Source organism: Hylaeus anthracinus, unplaced genomic scaffold (assembly GCF_026225885.1).
Source record: "Hylaeus anthracinus isolate JK02 unplaced genomic scaffold, UHH_iyHylAnth1.0_haploid 11997, whole genome shotgun sequence".
NCBI lineage: Eukaryota > Metazoa > Arthropoda > Insecta > Hymenoptera > Colletidae > Hylaeus > Hylaeus anthracinus.
Window position 1 is genome coordinate 4,971,125 of NW_026534344.1, and position 22,460 is coordinate 4,993,584.

General features: G+C 37.0%; 1 protein-coding gene across 6 annotated transcripts in view; it reads left to right on the forward strand.

The window, feature by feature from the left end:
* LOC128889837 (segmentation protein cap'n'collar) overlaps positions 1 to 22,460 on the forward strand; it is a 99,241-nt gene that overhangs the window by 6,100 nt on the left and 70,681 nt on the right. The window contains exon 1 of one of the 6 annotated variants that reach the window (XM_054147848.1): positions 2,415 to 2,612. The exons of 4 other annotated variants lie outside the window; for them this stretch is intronic. In XM_054147848.1, coding sequence (XP_054003823.1) covers positions 2,556 to 2,612 — 57 coding nt within the window. In that variant the 5' untranslated portion in view covers positions 2,415 to 2,555. Of the gene's footprint in view, positions 1 to 2,414; positions 2,613 to 7,585; positions 7,888 to 22,460 lie in introns of those variants that run through there. One more of the 6 variants, XM_054147850.1, reaches the window with a different exon arrangement.

Genomic DNA, 22,460 nt, shown 5'->3' on the forward strand with positions numbered 1-22,460 from the left:
TGAAAAAATATTCGATTCGTGAAATTTCTATCCGAGTTCTCTGAAAAACTCAACCTTGTTTTCATACCTTTTTTTTATCAGTTCGTTGGAGGATGCTTCGTGCGCACCATTTATTTACCTAATAGCCTTGACTGTCCAAGTCATCCATATCAGTTTATCTAGGTTAATTAATTGCGAGTCTATTTCTTCACCGTCTGTTTACGTATCTAGCCAACGCATCTAAAACATTTTCCACCGCTATTTTGTTATTAAAAAAAAAACAAAGTCCTGAAGCCTCTTTTAGAAAACCGTTTGATATAATAGCCGACATTACAACCGATGTTCCATTTCGTAAACCGCGTACTTGCTCGTATTGTTCTTGTTCCCATCTTCTGCCGAGCTCACAAAATGTAAACAAAATGATTCAGTCTGTAAAAATAGGTCGAGGAAAGAGTATCGCACCTTCACAAAGACTCCATCCACAGTCCTCCGCTATCATGTCATTGAAAAACTAGGAGTACTCATTTTTGGTCATTGAACAACTTCTAAACGTTTCTAAAACCGCCTACTTGCAAACAATGTAATTATTTTCTAGAATTGGTTCTGTCGATAATTCTAAGAACTTCTTCGTGTAACAGAGCAAAGTTACTAGGGAAAATTCGTTTAGAAAATATTTGTTTAGTAAAGGGGAGATTAATTTTAAAACGAATAAAACGAACACACTTGCGACTTTAACGGTAGAAACTTTATGAAAATATTTAAGGAATGTATTAGATGTAGAAATTAATTCTGTGTCCGTCTACAATTTTACTATAAATTGTAGTTTTACTATAGAGGAAAATTTATGGGAATATAAAATTAGAATCTCTCTTTTAGAGAATTTTTCATAATTTTGTGAAATTTAATCATCGGGCTTCCGTAGTAATTTTTGATGAAATATGTGTATCTCCTTTTATAATGAAAACAAACTTCCTATTCTAACTTAAATATTAAGGAAATCCGAACGTGTTCAGTAAGTTGTTACGTTGCCTGTGAAATTATATTGAAAACACGGAGCACGGTATCTTTTTGCCGCTGACTGTATTTCGTCTGTAAGCATGTGGTCGACGATCGCGGGCCTTTTTTTTTTTTTTTTTTTATAGCACTGCATCACCAAAATTCCCTCTCAACTCTCGTGCAGTGGCCTCGATATCAAAAATAATTGTATGAAAATACACGATATCCTCGACGATTTTATGGAAAGTAAAATCTGCGAACGCAACCTCAATTTCGTGAAAATTAATGGGAAAGTTTCATCGACAAACATTCCACAGTTTTCAGTTATTATTACCAATTCGTCAGTCCTTAATCCTAAAACACGAAAGAAATGAAGCGAACTTCAACATGATTTATACTTGGAAAATTATGATAATTAATGGAATTGTAAATGCTATGTGAAACACTCTTGTGAGAATACGTTCATCCTTATGTCGATACAATTGATGAAATAAGAACGTTTTCTTACATTTCGCCGATAATAAATTAATTGATCTACTATATCGATGTGTTCTAAATTTCATCCCAATCCCTCCATCCGTTTCATTGTGGCATAGTAGCGAACAGGAAGATCCAATTGAGATTTATTTATAATTGTTTAGTAGCTCTCCCCCCCCCCCGCCGTCGCCGCCGCCTCCTTCTCTGTTAAACAATGATAGTTAGCCTGTCACGTTTCTTGACGTACATGAAATGGTTTCGTGCAAGTTTAATTAAAATCGGTTTGATGGATTTTGAGTTTAGTCGGAAGATACAAAGGAAGGAAGATACGAAGAAACGAAGAAATCGGAATTAAAGTACGAAAAATAGTGAGAATTAAGAAGTGAAGAGAATGGAAAAAAAAAGAAAACGAGGATTACGTGAACGAAGAATGTAGAGGAATAAAAAAAAAAAATGTAGGAATAGAGAAATGAAGAAACGAAGTAGCGAGTAAACGAAGAACAAGGAATCAAAGAATTGGTAGAATACAAAAAATACTGGAACACAGATATGAAGAGACGAACAAAACGGAGGAATAAACAGATCCACGAGCAAAGCAACGGAGGGAAAAAAAAGGAACGAGGAAATGCCGAAGCAGAGGAATAACGAAATGCAGGATCAAAAACACGACGAAACGAAGGAATCGTAGAACTTAGAAACGAAGAAATGGAGAACTGTAGGAATGGACCAACAAACATGAAAAATATACCTAGTTGGTCCTACGTATTTCCGTCAACAATTTCCCGATAACAAAGAAGTTACAGTTTTTACTTATATACATTTTATCAAGTGTAAAGTTTAGTCGATCACGTTACGGAAATAGTGGTCCATAAATTTTCATAAATCAGCATGGTTAACGTATGCAAACGATAACCTTGGCGACCTGACATGGTTGAGGAACAAAGACGCACACCTTTCCTCGTGTTTGATCAGCGGTTCGAGTTCCCAGTTTAGCGTCTCCTCGCGCGACTCGCGTTATCCACGATTTTCAGGTTAGAAAATACGTGGTGTATTTCTCCGTGGAAATTGTCCGGTTGAAGTAGCTTCCAGTGTGAACGCACAAGATGGCGCACAAGAAGAGAAAGCAGCCGCGAATGATCTCCGTTTTCGTACCCGACGATGTACGTTTCCGAGTTGTACGAATCACATATTCGGTATTTTGTGGAAAGTCTTGTTATGGTCGCTATGGAATACTTTCGATAGAAGGAAAAGAGAGAGAGGGAGGGGGGAGGGCGCACTATCGCTTAAAAGTATTTGATCGCGTACTTAATAAAATTGAACATTTATTTTTATTCGTTGGAGTCATGTAATGGCGTCTTTGACCTAACAGAGATTTTTTTTATTAAAAATTGTCGTTGGGAAATCGGTAAAGTTACACAGGTTATTGGAGTAGATGTAAGGAAGATATACTGTAAGATGTTGCGTGTGTTCGAAGTTAGAGAAGATAAGATGCAAGGTGATGTTGCGTAGTTAGAAGTTATGGTAACGGGAAACGTGTAAACCCCTGGGGGAAAACATTAGTAAATGCGTATATTGATTATTAATTTCTTGAGAATAATAATCAGACTATTATTTTTGTTATCAATTTCTTATCTTGTGTTTGAAGTAACGAAATATTTTTGGAAGATAGCGTACGTAGATAACTTGGCAAATATAAACGGAAACGTTGATATTTTTACATTTTTTATGTATACGTAACTTTTGTCACGTTTGCATCCATGTTTTATCGATGTTCCCGTGGAATAGGAATTTTTTTTTTTTTTTTTTTTGTATAAATATTAACATTTTAGAATTTTGATTTTAAATAAATCACTAATAGTACTTTATGATAGATACAAAATGAAGAAGTTTGGAAGAATACATTTAGACATGCTTTTTGATAAAGTTACGATAATCAGTAAGAAAATTTGAGTCGTTTATTTTTTTAACTCTTCGTTTCTTTTTGTGTTTCAGGTATGTATCATCTGTTCAGTTTGATGCGACTTGACTCAACGTCGGGAAAAAAGATAACAATTAATATTTTAATTCTCTACGCCGCGAAAATACATCGGTAACTCGCTTATCATTATGTTATTAATATTATTAAATAACTCGTCAGACATTCATTCATCGCTTACTTTCAAACAATATTTCCTAACGAAGCATGTTTACATTTCCGGGTAAGTATCTTTCAAATTTTAAACCTGCGATTCTTTTAATCGAGTTTACGTTAACTATTCTAGTAATTGTTTCGATATTCAGTTGGGTCGAAAACGTTTTATAATAAATTGCCCGACGCAACTGAAACTATCACGATTCGTTCATGAGAACAGAAGTATTAAAGTCAAGATTACCCTGCAATCAAACATAGCTACAGTACGGGTTATAACCGAGCTGTAAGGGGGCCAATGAGTCCCAATAGACACGTAAACGAAAGGAAGAAATGTAAATCGTATATGCAATGGAGTATGGAAAAACGTATAGAATTTTTAACAAGTGAAAATGATTTTAAAATGAATACAAACAAACAAATATACAGTCAAGATTACGAAATCATAAATTGAATTACATCTGCTTTAATCGCAATATAACATCGTTTTAGCAATTGGAGTTCATACTTTCAAGTTTAAATCGATAAAAAGAAGCGACGAATATTATAATATGAGTAAAGATACGAATACTAATTGGTTCTCGATTCTTTTAAATTGTTTGGAGAAAGTGTTTCAAAATGATCGAAACCAAGGTCGGCGAGATCGAAACCAGTCACAACAACCATTACAAAAATAGCTACATTCTGTGCTTTATAGCGCCTGCCGCTGCGGGTGCACTGTTCTTATAACCTTCGTGAGTTAATCCCACGCACTTTCGGCCATAAACTTGGACATTGGGAATCATTTCTTTCTCATTCGTTTCGCTCGTCACTTTCCGTCACTTTCAGTTTTTCATTTTTGCTGTCTGAAGTATATGAGATGATTCTTTTTTTCTTAATGTTCAATTAATTTATGTTTCTTTCGATAATTTGTTTTCTAATACATACTCAACACTCAAACAAAAATCATCTCTGTTAATTTGAACATTCTTAATAATATATTTCTAGTTACAATTATTTAATTATTATTAGGAATCTTATCTAAGTGTAATACTAATTTTATCCTGTCCGTATCAATTAATTCGATATATTGTAAAAGTTATCTGCTTTCCTTTTATCGGTAAATAAGTCATTTCAGCAGTTGGTATAACTGGTATCTCTACTTCCCTTTATCCTTGCGTTCGCTTCAATATCGATTGTTGGTAAGTGCGTACAATAGCATTTTACTGTGAAGTTACATTTTGTCTTTCCGTTACGAATTTCTTTTAATCTTTAGACGACTGAATTATTTGGTATAAGTTAATGTTAAATGTAGCTGCCGTAAGACTCGGTTATTTAATTTGGTCTCTGTTTCTCGAATTCATATTCGACTATTGAAAACAATTATTTTTTTTGCGACGCACATGAATTTCTAACCAGTTTCCATAAAAAGAATAATCTGCCGTGTGAATAAAGGCCAGAATTAATTACGGCAGATTTCTTTGAATTTCTCTGTATTTCGATCATGACAATCTTCAATTTTGAACGTTGCATATCGCATTGAAATATTTATGTGCGTGCGTTAGTGCTGATAGTTACGTGAAAAAATATAGACTCTATAAATTATAGTTCCCATTCTTAACTCAATGTCATCGTGTAAGACGATTGAAGGTCTTCATAATGATATCTGTTACTACATGTGTTCTTATGAAATGTGCTTTCCTTGGAAATGTTTTATAACAATATTAGCTATCCTTGCCTCTACTTTTTTTTTTTTTTAGCGACTTTACGACCAATTTTCTCGTACTTATTGTCTAATATTATTGTCGATTACTGCACGCTTTAAATCTGTTAACATACCCATAAAGTTGCACAAATATTCATCTACCGAAGTACTTTAGCGTTTCTTTCTCGCTTACGCGAGATAACTCAATTCTGAAGATCTGTTATAAGTCTTAGACAATCATCCTCCTCAACGTGATCATTCTCTCTGACAAGCCTAATTCGCGACGATAATTGCTAATCGCTTATTACGAAACTCCAAGCCACTTTACGTGAATCATGAAAAAAAATTGTCTTCCCTTTTTTTTTTACGATACACAGCGCACAATGTTCCTGTCATACAAAGTACGCACTCTTTAGATCAGGAAATCCAAAGCAAGGCGCGTACTTTTGAAAGAATAAACGTATCGATTCGATTTATTCAATAATTTATAGTCATTGATTTAGAACTCTAGTTTAGTTGTAATAGTCATCGCTTTTGAAACTTAGAGATCAGTTTGAGGACTTAGAAGGTACTTTAATATACCAAACGTTTAAACTGCAGTTATAGCGATCGAATATATAGGAACAGAATTAATTTCTACAAATAATAATTAAACATTCATGGTAAATTATTGTGAGATACAATGTATATATTGAATCGATCCGCCATTAATATTGTTGGGCACCACTGGCTCGGTGCGCGCCACGACTATAATGCGCATGCGCGAATGGAGGAGTTTGGGACTATGTCGTTTAGGCGTAGGAAAATCCTCACGTCGTTCGTGGGTCGCGTTGTAGTACACGAGCAACACGTTTTTGAATAATTAATTGTTATATAGTTACATGCATGAGTTGCAACATGTATTCCCAAACCTGGAACGCGAATAGCTAAATATCTAACAATTATATAATAAATACAAGGTTTATAAATATTATTTGAAGCAGATCCTTGAACGCGGACTTTCCACGGTGCTTTCGGTAAAGTAGTTTAAGGATCACCGGTCGATTATCTTGCAATTAGTCACGCTTTGATAACAGAGAAAACAATATACAGAAAAAAATTGCTCCTAATGCTACTGTGTATTCGTGAGCTCTTTATATTGTATGACACATTTTCCTAAAATTAATTGTTTAATTGCTGAAGATTTCTACCAATTTTTTAAATAATTCAAAATTAACAAAAAGTAGCATTTAAGACAATTGCGAAAAAAATGGTTAAATCAATTTTTTTTCTTTTTTTTTTCTTTTTTTTAGAACTGAGATAATTTTCATTTGCTACTCCTACGTTTTCACCGTTAGCTCCCGAAATCTCATTCTTATCAGTTAACTAAGTCAACAGTCATAATTTATTACAAAAAAAAAGTAGCGCTCGACTTCAAACAACTCTAAAATCGACAATTTTCGAAATCTGGAGAGATCCTGATGTAACTCCAAAAAGTGTTCGACTTCGCGTAGCATAACTTTGAAATCAATCGATTAATTCTATAAAAATTTTCTAACGAGACAATATCATGTAAACGTTCATATTTAATTACTTTACGAATACAATGTTCGCAAAGAAAGCTTGATGAAATTCTATACACGTGAACTTCCCAGAATGCTCTGTGTACAACAGTTTGAATTAAATAATTCATTTTAGCGAAAGGGTATAGCCGGGTTTGGGGGTCAAGAGTGCCCTTGGACCGATTTCGATTCGCTATGATGTATTTTGATAGGTTATCGAAAAAGACTGATCTGTGCCAAGTTTCAAGTCCCTATCTCGACGGATGGGAGAGTAAACAAGAAAAAAACAAAAATCACGTTTCCGACCAATTTCTCTTGTCCTGCTGCGTGAAAAATTTAAAAAAAAATCAGACATATTTCAGTTAGTGAGGCACATGTTCCAGAATTTTGTTCAGATTTCTCAGTTCGAAATCCAAACTGTGAGAAATAAAAAAAGGCAAAAAAATGACGAAAAATGCCGATTTTGCATTCGCATAGAATGTCACGAGCTGGTCAATGTATAATGGCATCAGGAGCAATGTCCTCTGTATATTGTTTTCCCTTCTATCAAAATGTCACTAAGTTAATCGATGGGCAAACCGAGACAAGAACCAACACGAGTTTGGCTCGCGGCAAAATTCTTGGGAGATGTTGGTGTGAGTAACGCGGCTCCAATATTGCCTATTCCGTATTGGTCGTTATCTCTTCACACGCACGGAACAATCTGTCGTAATCGTTGTCTTCGTTCTGGTCGTCGTCATCAAACTCATTCTCCTTGATTGTAACGCCGTCGACGACGCCGCTTGATCGCTAGTATTATAACATCGAAACGTGTACATCAATGTTGATTCCGTGCTAAGGACTTCCGTCGAAAAACTCTTAGTGCCTTTCATCGAATCTTCCGCGCCGCAATTCCGTGGTATCTGTGCGATAACTGTACGCGTCGAATATAACTTTAAATAACGGTGACGTAGTTGGACAACGTGTATCCACAAGCATAGTTGGGATACAGAAGCGAAAAAGTGATACTCGTGTTTAAACAAAAAAAAAAAATCGTTCCGCCATCTTTAAGAAAAATGAGTGCCACTGCAATGACCAGAGCGGTAAGTCGTAGTAATATTCGTTTAGAATCGACATTTATGCTGCGCGACTCTTAGGTTAGTTCCACTTACCATCCGCCTTTCCACCGATCAGATAGAGAACAATTTTTTACGACAGTCTTACTAGAGATCGAGTATCTCTCGTTGCGTTCGAGACGTAACGAATCAAGTGCTTCGTTTTTGTCTAAAAAGAAAAATTAACCGAACCGTAACTTTACGAATGTATCGCACTTCTGAAGATTAGAAGAGCGTACTCTTCGAGTGACCAGAATTTAGTAGTTTTCTAGCTGATCGCACACATAATCTAATCTCGATTTGCGCTATACGTCACGCCGACGTACGCCATGTGTAGATACAGATGTAGAATGACTTATCTGCTGAGCGCGGCTGTTTAAAAACATGCTGTTTCCAGAACTATCCGTTCGCGTGCGGTTAATCTTCAGCGCCACGCCAATGGTGAAAATCGTTAGCAGATTTCATTAAATTCTATACGGGAAAATCACAGTTTTTAAGAATTTACCGTTGCATTGCTCCAGCGCTGTCGTCGTAACTTCTGAATTAATCAGAATTTATTTCGTCTTAACAAATCCTGCATTTTCGTAACGATTACCTAGAGTTATCAAGCAATCGTCGAAGTTGAACAATATGCGTTGTATCTTGCATCATAGCATAAGTAGAGTGCTAGTGACTTTTATTAAGACTTGCTTTGAGGTCCCCGGGACCAAAACTCAGAATCGACTAACATAGAGGAGAAGTATTAAAATTTTAGCAGTAAAACATCGTATATTTCTTATTTGGTATTAATTTGTACGGAAATATCGAAAATGATGGCTTCTGATGCCTCTTAAGTCATTCTCCAAGAACAAATTAATTCATTCAACCTCTTCATAATTCGTTAAATTCGTCATATGAATGCATTTAATCAACAATAATTGCTTCTCATATTCGGGTACGTTACTTAAAAAAAAAAAAAAAAAAAGAGAATTGGAATATCAACATGAAATTTCGAGACGCAATAAAAATTAATATCTTCGAATTAATGCTCCAGGTTCAACAGTACATTAAAATACATTAAACCCCTCTGTTCATAAAGTACGTATTTACGATCAATTGAAGTTTATTTGTGTCAAATAGTGTCCAATCCAGCACCAAGGTTAAAGTTCTCTTTTGTTGCAATCCATCTTTCTGTTTCACCTTCAAATTACCTCTCTAACATTAAGATTTGTATGTTTCTTTTTTTATTTTATTTCTATTCCTATAGCTCATTGCTAGACTGCGGTTTGTTTCCGTTCAATCATCTTTCCATGCTCCTTGTAATTAGGGAAATACCACACATAACCATAATCAACTTTTTACCCGATCAATGACTTGTACATGAACAAAAGAGTTTAAAGGTCGAGAACTTAATAACGTTAAGTGCTTCGTAGCAATGTAGTACGAATTTCAAATTATAATTTATTATCAATGCAAATGTCAAATAATTGAATTGTGAGCTTGCTATGCTTTCAGTCTGGATATTTATATTTAGCGATTTGTAAGTAGGGTCGCCAAAGGATAGAATTCCTGCTTTGATTGGTCATCAAGCAACCACCTTAATATTGTCCATCGCGAGCATGCTTTTTTAAAACCTAAATGGAAGTTCGATAAAGTGTTGTTATATTCGCATCGCAATAATAATCTGTTATTCATGAGTCTTTCGTACAGTTTATCAAGAGTAGTGGGTCATGGATCTTACATTGTCTGACATAAACATTTATATTTGAAAATTGCGGATTTCAAGTGACGTAGCCATGCGTTAAATTCTAATTCCTGCCACGTATAGCGTTGCAATCTGTTTCCATAGTTAGTCGGTCACGTTGCATGTGACTCGAATGGTAATGGTGTCCAGGACTCCAGAACTCGTGGACCTAAAAATCTATCCGATATCAAGTTTACTTTCCTCCGCGATAAAGTAATCTCGATGTTATGATTCCAATGTAAGTATTTGTAAATCTCAGGCCAAACGCCACGTGCTCGTAATTTCTAATTCTTACCTCGTGTAGCGTTACTATCTGTTTTCAGAGCTTGTCGGTCACGTTGCATGCGACACAAAAATGGTAATAAGGGTAAAAATGGTCCTGGGAGTCTTAGAACTCCATAATCTGTGGAGAGTACGTTTGGATGTTAGATGTAGTTTACACCATTGATAGAAAGTAGCGCAGTTATATTATCCAATGATTATTTGTGTTTATTGAACTGAAGTACCGACCTAGTGAAGTTCCAGTGGTTGCGGGGCGACCTCTCCGTTTCAAACTAATGATTTTCGGAATTGCTTTCAAGTGAACCTCCGAAATCGGTAATATTAGTAATGGTAGAATTCGCTGAACCGTTCTTTGATTCTTTCGTTTTCATTCTTATCTTTTCCTTATCATTCTTTTTTAGTTGCTCTCGTTTTTTTTATCACTATCGCTATTACTAATTTGTAGAAGGGTATATCAAAAATGGATTTAAAAAGCATTAACGCGTTTCATTCGGTATGAGCAGATAAACACGTTACCGAATCCGACCTGTGCACTTTGTCAAGGAATATAAGATGAAATTAGAGAAGTGAAATGAATTAAATTTTTTAAATTTATAATACTTTTACTATTATTTACACCATGTTACATTTTTTAACTTCTTCTTGCTACCATAAATTAAAATTTGGTTAGAACAATCGAAAGAAGAATGGTTAAACAATATTTCTATTTTGTTTTCCAATGTTGTCGCTGGTAGCATCCAAAATAATATATTGAAATGAAGTTAACTGGTCTTTATATATTATATAATCCATACATTTACCATAATCGATCGTTTTCCAAATTTGAAAAAGTCCTTCGATACGTTAAGTATCCCGACGAATCACAACATGTTCAAGTTTCAGCAGATTTCAAAATTTGCCACATTTTATGTAGAGGAACTTTACAATAAATCGTTCCATTTAAAAAAAAGAAATACTTATTCGAGACGCGTTGTTATTCCTTCCCGCAATGCAGAGCAAAACTAAACGCAGGTATATGAGGAGGTTCCCTCCTTTGCTAAGTCGGCTTCAGTTTGACAAATTGTAGTAGCTTTAAGATAACAGGTAAGATAAACGCCTCGGTTGTAGTGAAGGTGGTCTTACATCAGATTGTTGTCAAAGTGTCAAGCCTCGTTCTCTCGAACGATTCAAAACAGTGCTTTAACACAGTGCTTCCCAACCATTGCATCGTGCTATACTTCCAAGAGGTTTCATTTAAATTTCAAACTTTTTCGAGTAGCGTAGATTATGTTAATATCGCAAAGAAAATTTTCGCTGATTTATATAATATCATATTAAAATAGTGTCTTGGCACGGTGCTTTCCAACCATTATTGCATCGTGCTATACTTCCAAGAGGTTTTATTTAAATTTCAAACTTTTTCGAGTAGCGTAGATTATGTTAATATCGCAAAGAAAATTTTCGCTGATTTATATAATATCAAAATAGTGTCTTAGCGCAGTGCTTTCCAACTACTATCCACACACTTGCGAGAAACGCGTGGAACAATATAATATATTCGAGTATTTCGGAGTATTTTTGAGTAGCAGTCGAGAGAAACTCTTCAGTAGGTATTCCTCCACAAATTCATCTCTGGATACTAACTTAAATAATAGTGAATTATAGGCCTGAGAAATAGAAAGTTTTCATCAATATTGATTGAATTTTAACAAAATAATGGAAGTTTGAATATGGAGCACATTTCAAAATACTTTTGGCCCGACGTTCAAACCAAATATTCCACTGTGAGATGGTAAAACTGTCAATACAGTTTATTTATTTATCAATTAAGATAATATTTTGCGTACCAATATATCATACAAGTTTGCAGTAATTACTTGAGCATGAATACTTGTGCGAATCACTGTATGCGTAAGGTTCGATACAGACTTATATAATATTGATCATATTGTATGCTCGAAATCGAAATTGATCAAAAATCAAATTCTCATGGGTCGCCTTTGGCGGTTGTTACTGCATAGTAGTACACGCAACGATTAATCGTGATCCTTGAGGCGTGACTAAAGGTTTCAGAGTAGTAGAAAAATGATGGTTATAACAGGATACCTTTGCTTGGGTTATGAAGAAGTTTTGTAAGATTACCATAAACGCCTTTGCCACCCTCTGCCATGAACAAAGTAGGGAGAATAGTTTCGCGTCCCTCTTCGAGGGCCGAAGAAATGTTGCGATGGTGACTGATGATTCTTTGAGGAGAGAAGAGTAGGAGAAAGTATAAAGAAAGTCAGGCGCGCACCAAGTTGCATCTCGTGTTTTTCGTTTTGTTTTCAAACAAATGAATTCTTTCGAAACTACGTAAAGCTAGACTACTCGTATCAAGAGATGAGATAGGCTTGGTTACTTGATTCTCAATTTCGCGACGCAGCGCGTAAAGTTGAGAATTCTTTAACGCTAAACCTACCGACGTTCGTTTCTAACTATTTCTATCGTGATGGGACAAATGTTATGGGACTGGTCTTAGAGACACCCTTCCTAATTAAATGCAAAAATATTTTACCGTGGAAGTAAATCGAATAATGCTCGAAACAATTGTATACAATTCATGCATAGCGTATAAGTGTATATAATAACTGTATAAAAAAATTTGGAAACGGTCAATTTGACCAGTCGTGGCGGGTTTAGTGTTGATCACGTTGATCGCCATGTCACCCATACATGGGTGACAGTGATTTTCGCTCAAGAACTAGAAAGATTAATCCTGAAAGTTAGATGTCACAGGAGATGAATCTAAATGAGGTTCTTGAATTCTGACGTAATTACAAAACTAAATACCACGATAAATGTTTCATTACATAGACTCCGATAGTCTAAATGATATTTAATTTTAGCAGAAATTTTCAAGAATATTCGTTTGGCAGTCAACGTGTTAAAAGAGCACCTCTGTGCCGTTAGTGTCCGGCAGTAAAAGTGCAAACACCGAGTACGAGACAAATTCTGGCTCATTAGCGGCAAGGAAACATCGAGTATCCAGTAATTATGTTGACGGAGACAAAGACAGCCGTATAATAAATCGGTGTACGGTATTGCCGGCGTTATATTGGAGATATTATCGGTACACGAGTGTCTCTTTCCGTCAATCGGCCGTCCATCGGATTCCTTCGAGCTGCTGACCTATGAACCCATTGGGTGTATTCGCGATTCTTGCATTAACCTTCCCCGCCGTCAGCCACATCCGGCTCGTTAACATTTTTTTAATCGCCAGTCGGGAGTCCGAAACTCGACAACGTCTTCACTGTTGCCACGATGCACGCGGCTGATTCGCATCGCATACGTTTGCAGCCCTTTATTGCCGGTGAATTCAAAGAGACGTTTTCTTCATTTGTCAACCACCACCACGACCCTCCTTGATACGCCTACCTATTCTGGGGTGAGAAAGGACCGTCGTCCCGCTGCAAGTAAGTTCGGATCCTTCTTTCCGTGACCATCGGAACACCAGAGACGTCATATTTTTCAAATCGTTGTTATCGCTTCAACTAGCAGCTTCCTTAAAAAGTGTTCGAAGGTTAGAAGAATATTTCATACGTTAACATAGATTAATACGGGCTGACAATAGCTTCTGCGTACTGTTATATATGCGTTGCTTTTGATTCACTTTAATATAATTTATATACAGGGTCACACGTAACCGGTGGTACGAGCGAGTGATTTATTTTCGGAAAAAATAAGTTTGCGAATTTGTCGAGTACGCATGTACTCGATTCAGATTCAGTAGGAGAGTAACTTTCGTGCTTCTTGCAATGTTTACAAACATTGTCAACGTGATGATATCTCTTACATCGATTTTACTTTAGCTGGTAGTGCAATGTACTTTCTTCTTATCCTTATGATCGGCAATGAAACCCGTAGAGCCGAAGTTGCTCCAAGTACACGCGTACTCGACAAATTTTCAAACGTATTCTTTTCGAAAAGAAAGCGTCACAAAATTTTATTCTAGAATCACTGTCTACACTAATTTCAAATTGTATTAAGCTATTTTATAAACTATTGATCATAATAAACTTTATGTCATCATATGACATTATATATTATTATATATATAGTTATTTATTATATATATATATATTTGCTGTTCAGACGATCCCATTCGAGAAGAACGTTAAGCTTCAAAGGCAGTTTTCGAAGCGCGCAATGTTTCTCCAAAGATTAACTGTCGTGGCCGATTCCTTTCTTAAACTGCTGGGAAAACGGATTCAAAATTTAGCGGACAGCCACCGTTAGATCGAACGATTCTGTCCTACCGTGTGAAATGTCTTCTGGAAATATTTTGACGTCGAGGAAGATCCTCTGATCGATGCCCGTTCCCTAGAGATTGCATCGTGAATTGCAGTTTCGAGTCGGATTCTCGCAGAATCGCAGCTCGCGACGAATCAAAGCGTTCCTAACATCTGTTCCTTTCTGTAGTTTGTGGCATATTTTGCGACTTTCCACAATCACGTGTTGTAACCATGCAAATATTATAGATAGAGTCGAGGAGCCCGACCGATGGCCGTGCAACACCTAAAAAGAGAAATAAACGCGATGCGCTACCTGTCTCTGTCGATCTTAACATTTTTACGTCATTTCTGTGTTAAAATCGAAATCAGGCTATGGATTTCGTGATACGATTTTCTTTCTTCTAATTTAATTTCACAAGTGTGTCCTTCCTTATCAAACTATACATTTTGTCAATTCTGAACAGAAATTTTGTATAGATAAGTATTTTTAGCAGGGAATAGAATTTTAATAATGTCTAAGAGAATATTAGAATGTTAAACAACAAACTCTTTCCTTCTAAAATTCTACATAGTTTCGCAGATGCGGCTCACAAACTCACAAAATATATTATCTACATTCTTTTCAATTTCCATACATTCTTCTAAATTCTTTTATGCTCCTGTAAATTCCTTTTTGCAAAACGAAACACATCAAATCCACGCCTAACCACACCTACTCGTGGTGTATTAAAATGATTATTTCTGATTATCTCGATTCCAAATCAATTTTTTCCCTCCACAGAGCTTAGCCGGATTCTCAAAGCCACGACTACTCGAAAGGAATCCGAGCTCTCCGCGCAGCTTGCGGTGCTTATTATCCCAACATCTAGCATAGTATGTCGTTATTAGCATGGTGGAATCGAGTCTGTCCGAATAATTAACGCTTTCGAAAGTACTTTTCCAAGGGTACCCAGCATGATTAGTTCGGCTATTTAGTCCGACAGTCCTGGACCTTATTTGCACTAATGGCGGCTGTAGGCGTCCATCGTGAAATCGCTGAACACGCAAGACCGGTTTTCTTCAGGGCGTAATTACAAGCTTTGAATCCATCGCGCGGTATCTCAAAAAAATCCACTTGGCAGATCTCGTTGCTTTAATCACAGGCGACATTTTTGTGCGTTTTGGAAAGGAGCGCCGTGTGCTGGTCAAGAATTATTATTAACCTTCTCGGTACCAGGAAGGGTTGCGCGTATTTATTAGTTAAAAATTTTTACGGAATCGGATGTCGAAGAGTCTATTTTCCACCTCTTCAAAAATTTATACTAATTAGCTGATATTGTATCGTTAGACGGGGGCTGTAGGATTTCCTGTTTTAATCCTGAGACTTTTAACGCGTCTGCTAGACTAATACTACTGAAAATTTACTGACCACGCGATCTAATATTTGTGTAATTTGCTTTGTTTAGCAAATAACAACATAAAGTTTGCAAAAATGGAAAGTAATTGATTGAAATGTAATATTAAATGAAAATATAGAGAGCACAACCTGTACGATTTACAAAATATATATCATTGGGTTGTTTGGAAAGACCATGTTGATTTTTGCTAGGTGGTACAGGTATGAATATATCGGAACGGTTGAAAACGAATCACACGTGTACATCCCTTAAAACGTGCAAAAGTTGTGGAACGAAATGGTACTTGTATGATACAATAAATATATATCAAAATTCCAATGCGTCTTTGAATTTTTCTTGAAAATTGCCACGAACTTTCTGGACAACCCAATAAGTATCAAACACAGATGAGCAAAACCGTAGACTTCGAATAAATCTGAAGTTTATCGATGTGTGTCTTCCTTCTTTGGAAAATGTTCAAAAAAGGAAACGAGACAAACATATCGGCAAATTTCAGAATTATTCGAAGTCTAAGGTGTTGCCCATCTCTGGTATCAAATCCCTATATTATGCACTTTGTTCCCTTCCTTTTTCAACGGAGTATAAAATCGACAGAAATTGATGTATGCTAACGAAACTTTTTTTCTAAAGATGTATCATGTTTCCAACCGTTCTGATAGATTCGAGTTGAAAATTTGGGCGAACTTTCCTGGACAATCTAATACATGCGGTGTTGGGAGTTCGGATATTGCGCCACGGGGATTGAAAAGAGGGGGAGAAAGATAGCGTTACGCCCCTGTTGGGGTGAAGGATCCTGATGGCACCGTCGTCGTTCCCTTTGTAGACGCACCGCCCCTGGCCGCTTGCCTCTGATGTATCCCTCGACATAAATACGCGTCCTCCTCTCCTATCCTCTCCCTCCCCTTTCTCTGATTATATTCCTCCCTCCACCTTTCTCCAGTTGGAGTTGCGTGGATACATTATAGGAATTACATTGATGATACGTCGATGGGACACGAGATAGGGGCTGCTTTGGCTCCAGCCGACATCCACAGTGGCGCAACTATTTTTCATGAGCCCTCCCGAGCGATCCATCTTCCCACCAACGCCCTCCTTCGGTGCTAGGGATCCTCTTCGTTCCCTTCTCCAACCAATCGGTGACAAAACGACGCCAATCGTTTCGCGAGAGGAGACCAACGGAGTTGGACAAACTTAGTTAAGAAGTTAGATCAAAGGTGCTAGAATACAGTGCTAATTATTTCATAGGAAACTCTGCTTATAGTTTACTGCTAACCCGTTGCACTTCGAATCTTATGATTTCAGTAGATTTTTGTCGAGCCTCACTCGACATATGTAGGATCGCAAAGAATCAACCCTTTGCACTCGAGGCCTCCTTTTCTGGTATCTATCGGCTCCTCGAGTTGCTAAGCAACTGTTCTATTCTATTGCCACGAATGCTAAGCTTAGATCGACTTCAAAGATGTATCCTGACACAGTTGATTGGTTCCCGTAGATATACGCTAAATTAAAAATCCTTTAAATAGGTTCCCGATAGATACAGCGTTAAGGACACGTGGAATTTTAATTTCTCCAAGGTGTTCATGTTACAATGTACATAGTCCTCGATGAATTACAACTTCAGTTTGTTTAGCTGAGGAGCGGCGACTAAAATGTTTACTCTGATGCATCAGCTCGTATTTGTGCTTTGTTTCAGGGAGGTTAATAAAATTTCCTCTGCAAGCCTTTCCTGTCGCCCAGCTTGAAAGACATCCATTACTTAGGCGAACGTAGGCCGTTGATCGCCAGAAGAAACTACTTTTCATTCGATTCCTAAAGGGATTCGCGAACGCGTTTTATTAACTTTCCTCCCCGGCTTTCAAACATCCATCTAAATTTAATCGTTGCGCACTTCCAGGTGGAATGTTTCTCAACTTTTACATTATTTGTTGTTCGCAATTTTCACTAATTATACTGTTGATAGATAGCAGGAGGTTAATATTTATTTAAACAGAACTGTATTGCTATAACTGAGCTAGAAAGCTTTTCAGATCGAAGGAAATATATTTCAGAAATTTTCTTCTGTTTCAACTGGCACATACGTGTAGATTTAGTTTCCGAGTTCTTTTATATATAATCGTTTGAAAATAGTCATTAGAATCTTAAATAAATATATATATATAATAATAAATATATATATAATATATATAATATTATATATATATAATAATAGTCATTAGAATCTTAATATATATATCCGCATATATATATATTTATTTAAGATTCTAATGACTATTTTCAAACGATTATATATAAAAGAACTCGGAAACTAAATATATATATATATATATAATTGAATTTACCCAATGTCACGGGTAAATATTAACTTGAACTTGTGTTTATTTCAAATAAAGTAATTGGTCCCTCAAGAGATTAAACACGTAACGCGTCAATCGTAAACTCATCCATATTTTTTAAATTCATTTTCATTTGGTAGGAGTTTCATTTTTATTTCTTGAATGCTGCAACCGCAAGATATTTCTTACAGAGATTTTCTTCTATGTTTGTTTATTGTTCAAAGTAGAGCTGTATAGTCTGGCCAAGTTGCTAGGATCGTCCCGTATTTTAAAAGTGTGAAAAATGTACTATGCGGAATGGAGGTATGTTCTGTTAGTGATCGGTGCTCTGTGGCAAGACAGGCGTCCCCAGGATACGCTTCCTCCCCCTCGCCCCGCGTTCCCCAGATCCTGTAGGATCATTAATCAAATTCCCCTTTTAGCTGCGCCTCCCTCTTTCCCCCTCCTTTATCCCCTCCGCATGCGAAGGTTCGGTCGCCATTATTGTACGGCTGCGTGCACGACGCATTAATTAAAATCAGGAAATTAATGCTTTATGCTTTTGAATCTACTCTCTCGACGAGGCGTGCTCGGCCTTTGGAAAGTTGCTTAATTTTTTAAACGAACCCACGGCAATTCAGGCCCCCGATCGACTAACGCATCAGCATTCGCGAAAAAAACGTTGCGTTTGCGAGTAATTTATAGCTGTCGCATCGTAATCAGATTTTTCCGTTGTTAGGCGTTAGATAGCATCCATGGTTAACCCTTTGTAGATAATATACCTAACCTAATGTTCCACAAAGTATATAAAAAATAAAGAGAGATCTACACGTTCGGCACAAGTGCATAATACGTGAAACGTTCCGAGGAATCTTTTCCAAGGCTTTTTCTGGAAGAGCCGAAGTTAGGCGTGACCCATGGGACCCATTAGCGGTCAGCGTCCATCTAGGTCTACCGCAAAGTGTCCAAAACCACTCGTAACTACACGAATACTAAGTAATTTATGAACAGCGGGGCAGGATTTGAGGAACATCATTCGCCACGGTTCCTTCCTTTCATTTACCATGGAGTCGTTTCCTCTGAAGCAACGCGGAAAGATTTTTCTTGAGAATTTGTTCGTTCAAGTAGAGAAGTAGTAAAGGATTTTCCAAAATAATCGTTGTCATTTGTAATAAACCACAAATTGTATGGGGTACATCAGATTTTTACAGTTTAAATGTAAATACACGTGATCGTAATTAAAGAATGACGATGTTTGAGATGTTGTGAAATATATTCTTCAACGATCCATCGTTTATTAAGAGTGTTCTTTTTAATTCTAGTAGATTGTAGGCCAATGTTGGTTATTTATTTATGAATATTTTCACCCAATCTAAATATGCAAGTATTTAAAGATAATTCCAAGTATAGATGTACGTGCTAGCATCCCGGAACTATTTTATCATTATTATATACAGCAGGCTTGAACATTTTGTTTAAATATCATCTTCCTCGGTTATTTGTTTTATATTTTATTTGAAAACGTATCCGACATATTTTTCCACCTTTCTTTAACAACTCAATTCTAAACAAATTAAATCGCACGATGAAACGTTATTACGGCATTTTCTCTTAACAGCATTTTCCCTAATGCTACTTTCTACCAGGGTCTCTTCTTCCACGTTTGTTACATCTCTTCTCACGATTTTTTTCGAGGGGAAAGCAATAGAAAATAACCATTCGCTCGCGGGCTCTCCTCGCTTCTGGCAAAAGAGCTAAGCTGTCGGTAGATCCCCGGTCGGAAAGGAAAGGGTGGCATGAAAATCGAGGATAATACCTGGTCAACCTAACGGTAGAATCACCATTAGGCCTATTTATCGCCCATAGTCAGGTACATCTTAACAAGTTCACTAGCTGAGAAGCGCGGTGCGCTGTGAAGCATTCAATGCACAACTGTCGGTCGAAGAAAGGCAGTGGTGGCGTTATGCCATAACGAGATTACCCACCAATTTGTAAAGATTACTTATTACCGGCAACCCACTCCACCGAGACCCTAGCCGCCATTTGGTATAATTAATCTTTGACTCTTGCTGCATTTATCTTCGAACGCAGCTTCTTTCGTTTGGTATTCGTATGGATTACATATTTCTGTATCTTAGAATAGGTGTATTCCTCGTATTTATTTGCTGCAGAAATTAATTTTCTGTCCTCGCGTTTAATTATTTACAACATTAGATGTGTTATCGTAAAGCAAGAACTAAATGAATGTAAAGAAGAAACAAATGCAGGACTGGTATGTTAGGTGTTGTAGTCAATTTTACGATTTCGTCTCGATTAAAGCAAGGAGTTTCATAAATCTAAAACCACCGTAGGAATCGAGCTTAAATATAAGAAACTAGAATTGGCTAGAACCGGAGAGCAAAAACAACTGCAAAGGCATCGATATTTAAAAAAATTTCATTTCAAAATATCAATCATAAATTCGTCGCTATCACTATTCAAATATTTCCGTGTCCATTTTACGTCTTCTAAATTCTAACAAATTAAGATCTACTATTGATTCTTGAAGCTTCTGTTATACAACTACCTAACTCGAATTAAATATTACATCGATACCAACGCAATCGATCCGATATCGTAACGTTCCCGCGACAATACCCGTTCTTTCCACAAAGAAGTATCCCGGATTCTTCGGAAAGTTGACTCGCCTTTGCTGCATGCCGTCAGCAACAATGGAGAGTAATTACATTATCACGGCGTTGTATGATCGACATTCGATGCAGCGAGTTATAAAACGTACAGTCATCGGCTCGTGTCCTGCAGAAGCAAAATCTTTTCTGTTAGGAAGACGGATTGATTCGAGATCGACAAGATCGTCGCACCTGTTGTTCCAACCTGAAGAAACAATCGGGCGCGAAAATGTTTTCTGAGATAACTAATCGCGATGGGGCACGAGATCTTAACGTTGTGGTTGTTCTATTTTGGACTTAAAAAATTCATACAAGACGCATCGTCTCTGATCGAAGGGACGATCGATATTAGATAACAGCTGCTGGATCATTACTACCATGTAATTGCTGATCTTACGATACGTTGCCTTTCTTTTCAAGTTTCTCTTTTCGCATCGATTTTTGTTCAAATTAGGTATAGATATTAATTCTGAGCGCTTAGAGCCAGTCGTTTATAATTCTAGATTAGGCAGAAACATGTAATCGTTATTTTGTTAGAGTATTCGTTCTGAGTGTTCAGACCAAGTTGTTTATAATTCTAGATTAGGCAGAAACATGTAATCGTTATTTAGTTAAAGTATCAACTTTCGAAGTCCTCAGTTTAATCTATCATAAAGTATCTACATACATAACCAAACTCTCAACCTGATGGTCATTACAACGTATTTATATATATGAAGTTCGGTTGCCATCAAATTTTGCTCGTTATTGTTCGTGTAACAGATTAATTGAAGAGAGTAATTGAAGATTATTTTTTTTTATTTAATTACTTTATTTAAGGTCACATCAACTGCATGGTTATTAGTGACCACGTTGATATCTACAATTCAATTACAATTCATTCATTATTTCATGTATCGTTAATATATCTACTAGATCGAGAAATTCGTTTCTATTGTCGAGAATCGTCTGCATATTATTTCAAAGTTTGAATTCTACTCGATCGTGCTGCATGCCTTGACATTCTAATTGAAGATTATTGCGTAGAAATTAATCCTGTATCTTTACAGTAGAAACATTGCTAGGTATAAAGAGACATTGAAATATTATACATGTGCGCTACGTAAAGCGATGGGTGTAACCATATGTACTTCAATCTGGATAACTTTTCCCAAGTTCTAAACTATGATCATTCCTTCTCTACACTCCTCAACCACGTACGTTTACCATCGAAGAATGCTTTCTAAATACAGTGGCTTTTTAAGTCGGCAATAACGAATCAGGGACCTCGGGAGAGGGTGGAAAGCGCAAATAGCCGATCGTGTCGGTTGGTCCCTCCCCCAGTCAGTATTCCTCGCTTTATCTTAGCGTGCGGCTAATCGAATAAAAATTAAAGGCGTCGATATCATTGGAGCCTGGACAGCGGTGCCAGGTGAAACACGGAGCCAACGTAGAGCAGAGCTGAAAGAGAGCGTAGCCCCAACTGTGGGCGCGGCGGGTATCCCGCTGTTTCTCCAACATGGCCGACCTCGTATGCACACCCACGCTGTCTCTCTTTCTCGTCGCATCCTCCGTTTCTTTCTCGTTCCTTCCAGGCATCAAATTACACGCTCGGTGAAGTAATTTTCAAAGGCGCGTCCGTGATCGAGCGTGATGCAGAAACATATCCGTTACCCTTGGGTTCCGATGCGCCGTGTTAAAATTTGCGATCACCGATAACGATGCTCAAAGATTAATGACTGTCGGCAACCACTGTCCTTAACCCCGTGTCCATGCGTACACGTTAACCGATCCTTGCTATTCTCCACGAAATTGCTCGAACAGGTGCTAAACACCCACTCGCGTTAGGTTGTCGCGTTAAGGGTGGTTCCTAAACGGGCGACTTTCGAATTTTAACGCTCTCAGGATCATGAATCTCTCGAATGAACTAAAAACAAATTCCCTGAAAA